The sequence below is a fragment of the Carettochelys insculpta genome, chromosome 3, assembly GCF_033958435.1.
Source record: "Carettochelys insculpta isolate YL-2023 chromosome 3, ASM3395843v1, whole genome shotgun sequence".
Taxonomy (NCBI): Eukaryota; Metazoa; Chordata; order Testudines; family Carettochelyidae; genus Carettochelys; species Carettochelys insculpta.
In genome coordinates this window covers 193,514,838-193,528,868 of record NC_134139.1, presented here as the reverse complement: position 1 = coordinate 193,528,868, position 14,031 = coordinate 193,514,838, and the positions used below count along the sequence as shown (strand labels likewise).

Here is a 14,031-nt window from a genome sequence, read left to right as displayed (position 1 = left end):
ATCATGCATTTGATCCACATCTCCAGTATTGTTTGGTAGAAAGGAGAGAAGACCCACATCTTTAAGTGTAGGAAGACAACATACAGAACCAGGAGCATGTTTTTGTATTTTGACAGCACGTGCTATATATTTCTTATGTCTGTATAGGTAACGTAGATACAATACATGCTCATAATAGATAAAAGGAGACTCTTTCTTATTGGTTTATGTGTAAGTCCTTATGTCGTTTCCCGCTGTGTCTCCTGTTAAGCACAGTGCTCTGTGATATCATCGCTGGAATGATAGCACTATTTTTATGTACCGGAAGGGAGTAGCATGGACATGAGTTACGCCTGTACACAGCACTTACCATTGCCCAGCTCACCATAGGAGTATATTCTGCATGGCTATGGGGTTCATGTGCCACCAATAAATGGATAAATACCCAGGAAAGAATGCAGGTGTAGATGCAACTTCTTTGTCTACTACAATGATCTTTTGGACAGATCCATATATGTTTATTATCCTATCTAATTAGGGAACAGGTGATGAAAATGGCATATTTTAAACACTGGATTCAATGCAAGATGATGTACAGACGTGTGATCAAATATGAAGAAGTCTCATTTTATATATTTCAAACATTTCCTATACCTACGTTACCTGTACAAACACATGAAATATAGAGCACATGCTGTCAAAGCACCTAAAACATGTTGTTTCAAAGAGTTAAAACAACAAAAAGCTCATAATGAAGCACTGGAATCTTGCAGTCTTGGAGCAGAAGGCACTTGGCATGTAAACATGAAACCCACATCCCACCAACAAATACATGAACTTTTTGTGCTCCACTGTGGGTTAGACTTCATACAGCTGAATGGGAAACCCACACTGACAGTGCACTAGCATACAGCACTGAAGCAGAGAAGAGGAAACCTGGAGAACTAGGGACAGAAGACTGAGCCCCCTTTGCTTGTATGTGGCTGGGACAGAACAAGTGAATGAGGTCTGTATGTAAAGCATTGGGTAGGCGGAGATTTTCTGGATCCAGTATATAGTGAATGATGCAGATTCCCTATTGATTTTCTGGTTTTGTGGGCTGCCCTTTTAGTGGTGCAGAAATGGTGGTTTAACTTAATTTGAAACAAAGTTCGATCAATTATATAAGAAGCGTCATTCATTAGGTGACTCAAGAGTGTCTCACCCTAGCAGCCTCCCAAGGAGGCGTATATATTTCTGAACTTTATAAATGCATAGCCCATAAAGGCAAATCCAAAGAGGAGATTATGATTTAGTTTCTGAAACACAACTTCGGGCACAATGATCCTACAAGAGCTCCCGCCTAAGGTGGTCTACGGCTGCAAAACTGGGGCTCAGGTCTGCCCTGCTATGCTCAAATTCTGCTCTTGTACGGCTATAAAAGATAAATGGAAATCCCTGCATGTGTCATGGACCCCATAAGGAATTGTGTCAGCAGCCTTATCTCTAAGGTTCATTGACAGCTGAGAGAGAATTACCCAACCAGGACTGTACTCAGTGTAAACATTTAACATCCACAGATAATAATACAGAGATCTGATTCTTCTGTCACATGTTTAGGATATAAACAATGATTGGACATATTTTTTAAAAATTGCAAGAAGCTAAAATAATTGTTCGTTTTTTCATGGTACAAACATTAAGCCTTGAAAAAAAGATACAAAAATCCCAATACTGCTTCCTTCTCCAAATCCATTGTTAGTGTTTTTCTTTAAACCTTAGAAACCTACATTCATTTTGAGTGCATCTGCAGTTGCATTCCTCTTTCGAAAGAGGTATGCAAATAAGGCACACAAAAATGCAAATGAGGCATACATTTGCATATTTGGCACAATTTGCATATTCTAATTTCAAAAGAGCTTCTTTTGGAAGAAGAAAGCCCGTGTAGAAGCTGCTCTTTCGAAAGTAAACCCGTCTTTGAAAGTATCCTTCTTCCCTTTATTTAATGGGAAGAAGGATTCTTTCGAAGATGGGGTTTACTTTTCTACACTGGCTTTCTTCTTTCGAAATTGGAATATGCAAATGAGGTACCAAATATGCAAGTTTATACATCATTTTCATTTTTTATGTACCTCATTTGCATACCTCTTTCGAAAGAGGAATGCAAGTGTAGATGCACCCTTTATGAACAAAACAACTTTGAGAATATGAAAAAATAATTCATCATGCTTCAAATTATTAAAAAAATATAGTTAGATGTTTACTCTACAAAGATTTGTGCCATATTTTGAGGATATTCATTAATACTGACTGTTTGGCTCTCCATTAGAAACCCTAACAATTTTATTTGCCAAAGGAGGGCAAGGTGAGGTTTTATAGCTTGAAAAGGCTGAGGTATTTGTGTAGCATGGAATTTGTGAACTTATCTGCACAGCTGATATAGTGCACATTGCACCAGATTTCAAGTTACAAAATATCTGATCAAACACAGCCAGCAGTTTCAGCTTCCCTTTTATTAAAAATCAGCTCACCAGGCTAAGTCCTCAACTTCAGCTTGTATTAAACTGATGTCTCACTGGTCTGGAACTATGTTCTTATAACAATTGAGGAGCTAGTTCTCTAGCTAGTAAAATGTGAATTTCAAAAAGTTAAATTCAATTGGCAACCTGGCTTCTACAGATGTTTTTGTTGTTTTAAAAGTGGCATATTTAGAGACACCAAAATTATAAACAGATGTATATCAGCCCCTCTAACTTGTTTCAGTGGAGCCATGTTAGTCTGTTTCAGCATCTGATGAAGTGGGTTCCAACCCATAAAAGTTTATTTCCAAATAAATTTGTTAGTTTTTTACCTGCCACTGGACTCCTCATTGCTCAAACTTATTTGCTTGCTGTGGTTTCGCTGCGTGTAATAGAAGTACATAACAGAAAATGCATGTTTCAGAATACAATGTCTCTTGGTTTCAAATTTTATCAGACTCTATAAGACTAAGCTACTTATGATTCGTAGTCTTTCAAAGACAAAAGCCAGGATAACAAGGGGGGCAATTGCCCCAAGGCCCAGCAATTCAAATGGGCACTGGGGTCCCAGCTGCTACTATTGCTATGACAGGATCAGAGGCAGTCAGAGCCCTGGGCCTCTAAAATAGCCTCTTGTTCCGCAGAGTTCTCTGTGAGGCTTTCAGGGCTGTTTGCAGGGCAGCATGGTGCATTTCATGGATTACATGCTTGTCAAACAATGGATTCGGGGGGGCCATCAGACTTGACGGGCCCCTGGGAAAGGTGTGTGCTTGGGGGTTGCGCTCACTTCCAGAAAGGGCAGGGGGCTGGGGACAGCCAGGCCTAATGCCACCCAAACCATGCTGTGCAGAGCTCCGATAGTGATTTAAAGGGCCAAGGCTCAGGCTGCCACTGTTGCCACAGTGGCAGTGGCCCAGCGCCCCAGGCCATTTTAAATCATTGAGCTCCAGGGCAGCTGCCCCCTTTGCCGCCCTCTCTGCCTTCCCCTTCTTCTCACCCCTGCACGCTCAGAGGCCCTACTAAAAACGGAGATGGTTTGCTGACTCAATTTTAATGGGACTAAGAACCTTCTGCTACTAAAAGAAGCAAAAGACTCCAGTGAACACATTAATTTCACTTCACATTGTCTTTTGATAAAAGCCCTCCCAGAATCTAGTCCTGGCATCATCACTAAATTGCTGGATGACCTTGAGTCAATCACTTACAGTCTAATCCAACTCCCACGGGAGCTGAATTAGCTCTTAATCTTTGTGGGTCAGTTTCCCTCCCTGCAAGATGTGCACAGTAGGGATGAGGTTTTAATTAGTCCTTCTAATGCACTTTGAGATCCTTGGCTGAAAAAGGCAGCAACTAAGGCTTGTCCACACTGTTTTTTATTGTTTTTAATTTTATTTTATTTTTGCAGAAACTCCCTTTTTGAAAAAAACAAAAAACAAAACACTGAAAAACACGCTGTTCTGGAATAACAGCATTTAACTCAAAAGAGTAACTGCCAAAACAAATGACTTTCACCGACCCCCAGCCTTCAATTTCAAAATCGACTCAGTGTGTACTAAGCCCAAGTAATTACAACTTAATTGATCTCCAGGGAGGCATCCCATCATTGATCTTATTTCAAAATTGGGCTCTCTAGTGTGAATGCCCAATTTTGAAATGCTCTTGCAGCATGAACGCACTTAAGAAATAACTTTAGATGTTAGAACATTAAAATAAGTTATTTCTGGAAAAAAAAAACCGAAGAGTAGGTATAGCCTAAATGATCAGTGCAGGGTTATGTTGAATTGCTACATACATGTTGAAAATCTGTAGCTCTCAATAGGAGAAGGACAGCATTCCCTATGTGGGAATGGATGTTCTGTATAATAATGTCATTAATGGGTGCTCATGTTAACGTACGGCCTAAATTTTCAGAAGTCTTGTGATTCTGGGTGCTCCAACATGAGATGCCTTAAATGGGTCTGATTTTCAGAAAGGATAGAGCACACATACCCTGATAACTGTGTCACTTTGAAGGGTCAAGAGGGCACCCAAAATATCAGACACCCAAGACCTCCATTCACTCTTCCAAATTTAGGCCCCTATTAAAGTTTGACTTAACCCCTTCAAAATAAAGTCAAGTCAAAATCTGGGTGGATGGACCACCTATTTTTGAGAAAGTTTTCAAAACATGACTGTCACTAACTGCATCCAGGGCTTGTTGGAGCTTAAAAAGAAGCACTACATTTTACACACTTATCACACATCTCATCCTCTGAATCCTGAAAAGCTTTACCAACTTAAACAAATTACACACAAGGGTCATGTCCATCCAACATGAAAATGAGGGCACTTCTAGAGCAACACATAGCAAATGTTGTCCAGCAAACAGTTAGAACAAGAGATGAAGAATCCCATATCCGATACAGGTTACAGAGGCAATGCAAGTGAGAAGAATGTAATCTGCATTAAAGTTTGGCCAGGATGCCAAGTTTAAACAACTCTGGATCTCGCCAACAGTTTCAGAAGAAATGTGATTGCAGGACTTTGGTTTTACATTTAATTGAAAGACAGCATGTCAGAAGCAGGTTATCCTTAGCACAGTGGGGGGCTTTCTTTCAACACTGACTAGAGGGAAGAGTGCCACCTTCTGACTCTTTCTAACAGCTCTTCATGGGTTTACATACTTATGAATTCCAAAAAGAAGCAGTCCTGAAGCACCTTAAAGTCTAACAAATTTATTTATAAAAGTAATGAACTTTTTCTTATCATCTGTTCTAAATCTGAAGAAGTGGGTCTTACCCATGAAAACTCATTACCTAATAAATAAATCTGTTAGTCTTTCAGGTGCTACAGGACTGCTTTTTTCTGCGAAGGTACAGACTAACACGGCTATCCCTCTAAAAATACTTATGAACTGTGAGCACCCTATTGGCTGTCCTCAGCATCTTTCTATTTTGTCGGTCAAAACCTAATCCTTACCACTTCTGCAACACAGCCTTTGCACTTTTGTGTACTGATGCTGCCAGTATCCTGTAAAAACTCCCACCCCCAAAGTATGCTCTTTGGAATCTGAGGTTAGACATTGGTTTGAAAAGCCACTTCTTCCAAACTTTCATAACCAGGTATTCTTTGTGTCTTCAGAAAGGTTGTCAGTGCTCAGATGACTCCTTCTGTAAGAAGCAGAGAGAGCCACAGAAGAAAAGATTTCTACTTTCAATCTGTTCGCTGTTATTTTACCACTGTCATTTTTAAACTAAACTTACAGGCTACAATTTAGCAACCTAAAACAACAAACAGAGACAAGGTGAGAACCATTAACAAGCTGTATTTGTTATCTTGTCTTGACCTATTTCCACCCCTGGTATTTTAGACTCACACAAAGAAGAAACAACAAATGTCAATTCTAGCAGGGAACTGTCTATATTCTCTGGCTGCTGGGGGAGCTGGGGCTGTGGTGCCGCAGCACAGCTGTCTGGGGAAGGCAAGAGCTGCAGTGCTGCTGTTCAGGTGCCAGTGGAAGGCAGGGGTGGGGAGCCTGCACATTTGCTGGGGGAGGTCTGGGAGCCACAGCTGTCATAAGAATGCCCATACTAGGTCAAACCAAAAGTCCATCCAGCACAGTAGCCTGTTTGCCGACAGTGGCCAGTGCCAGGTCTCCTGGGGGGGTGGACTGAAGACAATGATCAAGTGATTTGTCTCCTGCCACCCATCTCCAGCCTCTGACAACCAGAGGCCAGGGACACCATTCCTACCCTTGGCTAATAGCCTTTTATGGACCTAACCTCTATGAATTTCCCTAGCTCCTTCTTAAATTCTGTTATAGTCCTAGCCTTCACAGTCTCCTCTGGCAAATAGTTCCACGAGTTAACTATGCACTGAGTGAAGAAGAACTTTCTTTTATTAGTTTTAAACCTGCTACCCATTAATTTCTTTTGGTGTCCTGTAGTTCTTATATTATGCACACAAGTAGATAACTTCTCCTTGTTCACCCTCTCCACAACTGTCATAATTTTATATACCTCTATCATGTCCCCCCTAGGAAGGGCCAAGGCTGAGATGCAGCTATCCAGTTGCTCCAGGAGGGTTAGGGCTCTCAGGCTGCCCAACTAGGGCCGGGGTCAGGCCTGGGGCTGTCCAGCTGCTAGGGCAGAGCTGGGGTGAAGGTCGGGGACATTTTGCTGCTCAGAGTGGGCTGGGGCCTTGGCCAGGGCTATTTGCCCCTTCAGCCACCAAACACTGTAATCTGCCAGGAAGGGTGGACTAAGGGGTCAGAGGCTGCAGGCAGTAGCCTGTGGTGGGAGCTGGGCTTGACTTCATGAGGGGCAGGCAGAAGGGGCAGGGACCTGTGTTCCCTAGCTGGGCTTTCACCTACTGCCCATGGTTCTATAGTGTATTTTGAGGATTTAATATTCTTTTAAATATTGTAAATTATGACTAACTTTTGTGTCACTCCCCCTTGATGTTTAGCCTTTTTTTTTTTTTTTTTTTTTAACTGGACAAGGATTGTTCCAAGAAGAAAAGGAAAAGAAAAGATTACATGACTGAATGAAAAAAATATGCAGAACAAATGCTTAACCTGACCCTACCCCAAGATTTCAACCTCAGAAAGTGGGGGAAAAAGGTCATATTTTCCCCACTTGCAGATAGCTAAAGAGACTATAATAAACATCACTGTGACGAGGCACCTGCCCCGCACTGGCCCCATAAGGGTTAAATCCAACCCTGGAAGAAGGCTGAGACTGTGGACCCAGCAGCTGAGGCAATTAGCTACTAGTTAGGGTCCAGCAGGAGCTGTATAAATAGGGGCTGTGGTAGAGGACACAAGACTTTTGCTCTACCTGTGAGAGACTTCCTGAGACAGAGTGGTACTGGGGAAAGGCAGACAGAGCTGGGGAGCTCTGGCCTGACCCCACTTCCAGGCTGCAAGGCCTGAAACAAGGCCTAATGGTATTAGGGCTGCAGAGAGGCAGCCAGAGTAGAAGGCAACAGGTCCACAACCCCTTGCCAATGAAAAGTGGCCATTTCAGACTGCAGTTTGCCCCTAAGGTAAGACCAGAAGATGACTCACAATGGGTCACTGAGGCAAGGTGGGTATAGAGGTTTGGGGGTTGCTTGAAGTGAGGTGAAGACCCCCGCAGTGCTGCACGGCAGTACCCTGAGGGAAGGGCACCACATTCTGGGAGGGACGCAGATCCTGATATAAACTGGTGGAGAACAAACAGATAACAGTGAACGAGACACTGCCAGGAGAGGGCATTCCAGAAGCTGGGCTCAGCTAATTCCCAAGAGGTGCCATGGGGGTGAGTGATACCCCGTTATAATGAGCTACAATATTCTTCTTCCAGCTGAAACTTTCTTACAGTGGTGTACTGCTGTGCTTCGCCCATGGGAAGGCTGGTGGATTAAGCATTTTTTGTGCATTATTTTGTATGATTTAAATTTGCATATTGCTTTGGGAAACAAAAGAGAAGTACTCGCTTACAAAGACCTTCTGTGCACAAGGACCCTCTGAAACTAAGTTAAGATATTGGGAAGATGTAAATTAGCAGAATATTTACAGAAGACCTAAATTTTTTTTTAAAAAAAAGCTTTTAAAACAACCCAAACCTATGACAGTAGCTAATATATTTCCCCATCCTGAATCCTGTAAGAGCAGCAGCTCTAATATTATTGCAGTTTGCCACTGAGTCAAACCTACCTTAATAGGTCAAGGGCTAATTCAGTTTCTTTTCGACTTTTTTCAGTGATTGGGTAGAAGAAGAGTATGGATAAGCCTATAATGATGAGGATGGCAGGGACCGCCCCAATCAGGATTTTCAACGTGAGGATCACGGTGCTGGATTGCCTGCACATTTCTGTTTTATAGTCAGCAAACCTATAAAACATAGATATGGGCATGTCTGTTATTCACCCACCTAAAAGGCCCAAATGAGAGGGAGAAAGGGGGCAAAACCCTCTTCCATGGAAACCAGTGATAAACTTTATGTTAGTGTAACCCCAGAGACACTGAGACCACTGACAACGGAGAGGGAAACTCAAGCTAGTTTTTAGCTCATGAAGTAGAACATGTGGTTCTAGCTCCTAAGGTCGCAGTTTCATTCCCTTCTGCCAACTGGGCTGTCCGGCCTTACTTTAGTATCTGTAGGACTGGCACACCAAGGGACCAGATAAGATACAAAAATAGCAAGGAAGGTTCAGGAAGAAATTGCTGCAGACATTTAGGCTTTATCTATACTACACAGCTTTTAGTGACACCACGCTATTTACACTAGCACTCTCCACAACTAAGCTCTTGTCTTGGTGGAAGCAGAGTTTGTCTACACTGGCAATTGAGTGACAAAGCTTTTGTCATCCATGGTTGTTTAAACCCCCCCTTCCTCCCCACAAGTTAAAACAGGGAATTACATGCTGTTGTTACTACTGTACAGACTTAATTATTAACAAAGAGGGACAACAGTGAAATGAAATCCTATACAGTTAGGCTTGATAGGGTTACATTTTGATTGGTAAATGTAGATTTCACTGTACACACAGACACAGACACACACAGACACACACACGCGCAAACTGATGAAGAAATATTTCCACTGACAATAATCAAAACATTTACAGATAGGCAAAGTAAGAAAAATGTTGCCTGAGAACTTATTAGAGTTTGATTTAAGGTGATCTACTTTGTATATTTTAATATGAGGTTCACAATTTGTGTTTTAATAGTTACAAAGCTTTAGCTTTTGGAACCTCAACATCTATTACCATCAGGTAATTGTCTGATCTCCCCCCAATAAGTCCTCCCAACTGTGAACATTTCATTAGATACAAAATAAAATCTTAAAAACACAGTTTTGTGCCACTGTGAAAATTAAAATAGATAAAAATTGAAAAAAAAACCTTAAATATTGATATTATCTGTCAGAATTATTTAAAAAAAATCAAATTCTGCCAAATCTCTCCATTGCTGATCTTGTCTGGTAAGTGAATCCTATCCCTACTCAACACAGCTCATAAGCGTGTGCTTAACTTTAAATAAAGGTGAGTAGTCCCACTGGCAACTGTGTAAATTCTGACCTCGTTAAAGATAAGGACATGCTTCAGTGCTTTGCTGAACAGGGACAGGATGTCAAGCATGTTTTTATGTGATTGGCTGAATCAGGGCCGAGGTGTGCATGGTATTGCAATTATGGATGCCCTGAGCTATTCAGTGCCAGCTTGTAGAATTATTCTGTTTCACCCTGAACATGTACCTATGAAAAATGATTACCCATCTTCCATCAAACTGCTTCCTATGTTCTCCCATAAATGTCAGCTCCAGACTCCAGCAGATGGCAAACTGCTGGGAGTTCGCTAACTGGAGTGAATCAGTTAATCAGTTGACAGTAATTCTGTTACTTATGAGCTCTCCATATGTAGTCACTAAAACACAGAGACTTGTTTTCCTGAGGAAGAAAGCACTGCAGCATCTGCTGTAAATTCATAACATCTGATGAACGGATAAGTACTGATGAGTGGTTCCCAGTGCAGTCTACGCTGGGGCTGCTGCATTCCATCTTCTTGTTATTTGAGTTCTCCAGTCTTAAACTGGAAGAGCAGTGGCAGAAGACACACAGTTAGATCACAACTGCCAACTGAGGCTTGACCGCCTGCTCTGCATAAAGTGACCTTTATGGTGCAGTCAAGGTCAGCATGTAGGGCAGGTACTGCAGAGTAACAACACTGTACAGGAGTTTGGAGGACAGATTAAATATACCCAGTCGTGACAAGTTCCACTTTTCAAGCACATTTCAGGAATATCTGCTTCATTACGCTGGCTCTGCCATCTACTTGAAAAGTGACTTGTGACATTGATCTGGCTGACAGAAATTTGAGGTTTTCGTAAAAATGCTATTTTTGGTCAAACTAAAATAAAACTACAGAGGTTAGATGAACAGTGAAAGGGGAAACAGAGGGCCAAAGAACTGAGTCACTCAAGGTCAACAAAGATGACTTCAGGCAGAGCTGAGTAGAAAATCCAGGTCTACTGACTCCAGCCCACAGACAGGGGTGGCCCAGGGGAGCTATTGCGCTGGGACCTGGTGCTTCAAAGGGGCTCAGCGTTTCTGGTTGCTTTGAATTCCACCCTTAGGCTTGGGTGTGGAGCCACCCCCTGCCCCCCAAAAAACTTGCCCCACAGCTGGCAGCGTCTGTCAGCCATGCTGCCTGACTCTCAGAGCAGTGCCCAAACCATTAAATCCGTGCTGCCACCAAAACACCACAATCTAAAACCAAACCATTTTTAACAAGCCACCAAGTGTCCTGGTGGCCAGAAATCTGATTGGTCATAGAACGATTTTGTGCTTAGGAACTGGCCATTATAAATTCAACATGGCAACTTACGAGCAGAGGCTGAGGGAACTGGGCTTATGTAATTAGGAGATGAGAAGAATGAGGGAGGATTTAATAGCAGCCTTCAACTACCTGAAGAAAGGTTCTAAAGAAGCAGCAGCTAAATTATTCTCAGTGGTGGCAGATGACAGAACAAAGAGAATGGTCTCAGGTTGCATTGGGGATGATCTAGGTTGGATATTAGGAACAATTATGTCATTAGGAGAGTGGGTCTGGAATGGGTTGCCTAAGGAGGTGGAGGAATCTCCATCCTGAGAGGTTTTTAAGGCCAGGTTTGACAAAGCCCTGGCTGCAATGTTTTAATTGGGGTTGGTTCTGCACTGAGCAGGGGGTTGGACTAGATGACCTGCTGAGGTCTATTCCAACCCTAATCTATGATTCACAGTGTCTGTGATTCTGAGCTCCCCGCTCCTGCAAATGGCATGAAGACAATTACCCACAGCACCTCAGAGCTCCTTAATACAGCAATTAAGTGGATATAAAACATCACTTACTCTAGGCTTGCTGCAGAAATTCCTAATCCAATTCCTGCCGACATCTTGGTAAAGAAGACATATGAAGAATAAAAGATGGTTTCATGCCCCTTTGCATGTGGATTCAGGAGGCGAAAGTGATCGACTACATCAGGCAACATTGACCTTCAGAGAAGCAAGAGAAGAAGCATGTAAAAGCCTCAACCAGAAGTTTCATACCGAACTTACAGGATTTTCACTCTTGAAGGTTTGATTTGTGGAGTTAATTGTGCAAACAAGATCATTTTGATATGGTATTTAGGCGAAGAATTACAAGCAGAAAAAGTCAGATATCAAAGAACCCAGAAACAGAAAAGACTGTGTTACATCTACACTGCCAGGTCAACAGGAAAAAAAAAAGAAATCTAGTAACAGCAGGGGTCTTGCCATCTAAATGCAAAAGTGGGCAGTGGAGGTTGGAATTTGGTTTTGTAAAACATCCATGGTTCAACCAAGTGGGTAAAACGTTTTACGTAGGGAATTTAAAAATTTGCTGACGGATATGGAACATTTTTTGAGGGAGGGACTTGTTAAAACATTTGCAGCATATGGCTCGGTAATTTAACTACTAAGCAGAAAACCTTTCAGACATGTGTTTGATGAAATTTTGATTTACTGTTTCTGCAGGGTGCTAGGCAAATACAGAAGGCGCTGACTGAAAGGAGGACAAAAAAGGTTTAATAGAAAATGCATGACAACAACATGCAGTATCATCAAACCATCCTGGTAAATAGTCAAAACAAGGTAGAATTCTGTTCATATTGCATGGTCACAATATTTACTTTTTTTAAGTAACAGAAAGGTACAAAAATACATGGGTTAGCTATTGGGCAATTGTGAATCTATCAGGAGCCCTATCTCACAACTAACTAGAGTGCATTAACAAAGGAGCTATGTTAGGACACTAAAGAAGGCCTATTCTTCCATTGATACAAAGGATTTAGAGCTGCTAACTCAAAGGTCTGGAACACCCACAAAGTCAGCATTTGTGCATGTCTCTGTAGCTCATTCCTGCATTTGCTCCCTATCACTGGGGTGCTTTGTAGGGATCTACAGCATGATGGAACTTGCCCATGCTACATTCTTAATTGTTCAGCATTTACTGATTTGTATGCAATTTCCAGTATAAATTCTGCGGTACTATTAAAAATTAAATCTAAACAACCGATTCTTTTACAATTCTCATGAGTTCTAGACACATTTAGGTCACCAATTTTATTTCTAAATATTTCAGAGAGCATTTACCGCCCCCCCAGTGTGTGTGTATATATATATTGTATACACACACTATACATATATTATACACACACACACACACACACACCAGTTGACATGTGACCCTGTTTACGACTTAGTTATCACAGTGAAATCAAAGGCTTTCCCTGACACCCTGGTGCGATGATTGTTGCTGAATTCTGAGTGTTTACAAGGTGAACTCCACACAGTACACATACATACACACATTACAGATATGAAGATTTGCCTACCATGGCAACAGCAAAGATGCTGCAATACTCAGACCAGAGACAAAGGCCACCACGTAAGCCAAAACCGGATTTGGGATTGTAACCAGCATGACCACAAAAGGAATCATCCACTAAGAAAGGGAAAGAACCAACAGAAAAATGGTAGAAAAGGTATATGAAAAATGCAAGTCATATAGTGAACAACTTTATTTTTTCACATATCAGAGGCAACATTGTGAAACAGCAGCTTATATATTAGCTATGGATCATCAGAGTTTAAAACTTCAATGTTCTGAGGGAACTGTGGTCCCATAGGGTCACTTCACTTAGCCAAGGAGAGGGAGTGACAACAATCCTGCAGCAGCAATGGGACTGCATGGACCCACTGCCATAACAGCGGAATTGGGTAAAATGTGTTTTGGTGTGGGAGGAAATGGGTGGCACTTGCGGGAATCAAGATTTTTGCAAGTGGGAGCAGCATAAAAATGCAAGAAACAATGAGGGAGCGAGCGGGAGTGGGTATTGCACAGTAAGACGGGAGCGGGATTCAAAAGCAGTCCTGTGGAGGGCTCTAAAAAGGTGACAATACTACAGAGCAGGGTAAGTCTGTCAGTGCTGCCCATCTCCCCTTTATTTACGAAGACAGGATGCTTTGAGCACAGAGAAGACACTGCAAGGGGTGCCGAGTCACGTCTGGATTTAAAATAACCCATCGAATGGGTGAAATGAGTTATTGATTTATTAGCGAGCTGCAGGTCCTGCTCGCTATGCTTGCCAAACTCCTCTCTTCCCAGGGGCTAGGGGAGTGTGCAGAAAGCCCCGTCCTTCTCAGGGAGTCAGGACCCACACAGTCAGCCCCAGCCATCCTGGGGCCTCCCTACTACCCGACCCTGGCCTCTCTCCCCACCTCCCCCCACCCACCATCCTAGTCTATCTGTTGCCCAGGTAGGCTTGGGGAAGTTGCTACGGGTGGCTCCAACTGGGTGGTGAGGGAGGCAGGGTGGAGCTCAGCCACTTCTGGCCATAGGCAAGGGGAGGAGCTGGGAGAAGCCACCACCGCTGCCAGGCCAGGCTGGGTCAGGGAGGGAAGGCGGCACTCAGAGCCGAGCTCCGACTGCTGCTACTGACTCTCCCTCCCGCTGGGTTGGGGAGCAGGAAGTGGCTCCCCTGTCAGTACAGCAGCAGGAGCTTGGCTCTGAGCGATGCCCTTCCACC

At 42.7% G+C, this 14,031-nt stretch overlaps 1 protein-coding gene across 1 annotated transcript in view; it reads right to left on the bottom strand.

Moving 5' to 3' along the window:
• Positions 1 to 3,723: 3,723 nt before the first annotated feature.
• The window catches only part of MFSD2B (MFSD2 lysolipid transporter B, sphingolipid), a 62,755-nt gene continuing 52,447 nt past the window's right edge, over positions 3,724 to 14,031 (bottom strand). Inside the window, exons 11-14 of the mRNA XM_074989148.1 lie at positions 12,838 to 12,947; positions 11,333 to 11,476; positions 8,155 to 8,331; positions 3,724 to 5,626 (exon numbers count right to left, since the gene is read on the bottom strand). Of these exons, the coding sequence (XP_074845249.1) occupies positions 5,569 to 5,626; positions 8,155 to 8,331; positions 11,333 to 11,476; positions 12,838 to 12,947 (489 nt within the window). The 3' untranslated portion in view covers positions 3,724 to 5,568. The remainder of the gene's footprint in view (positions 5,627 to 8,154; positions 8,332 to 11,332; positions 11,477 to 12,837; positions 12,948 to 14,031) is intronic.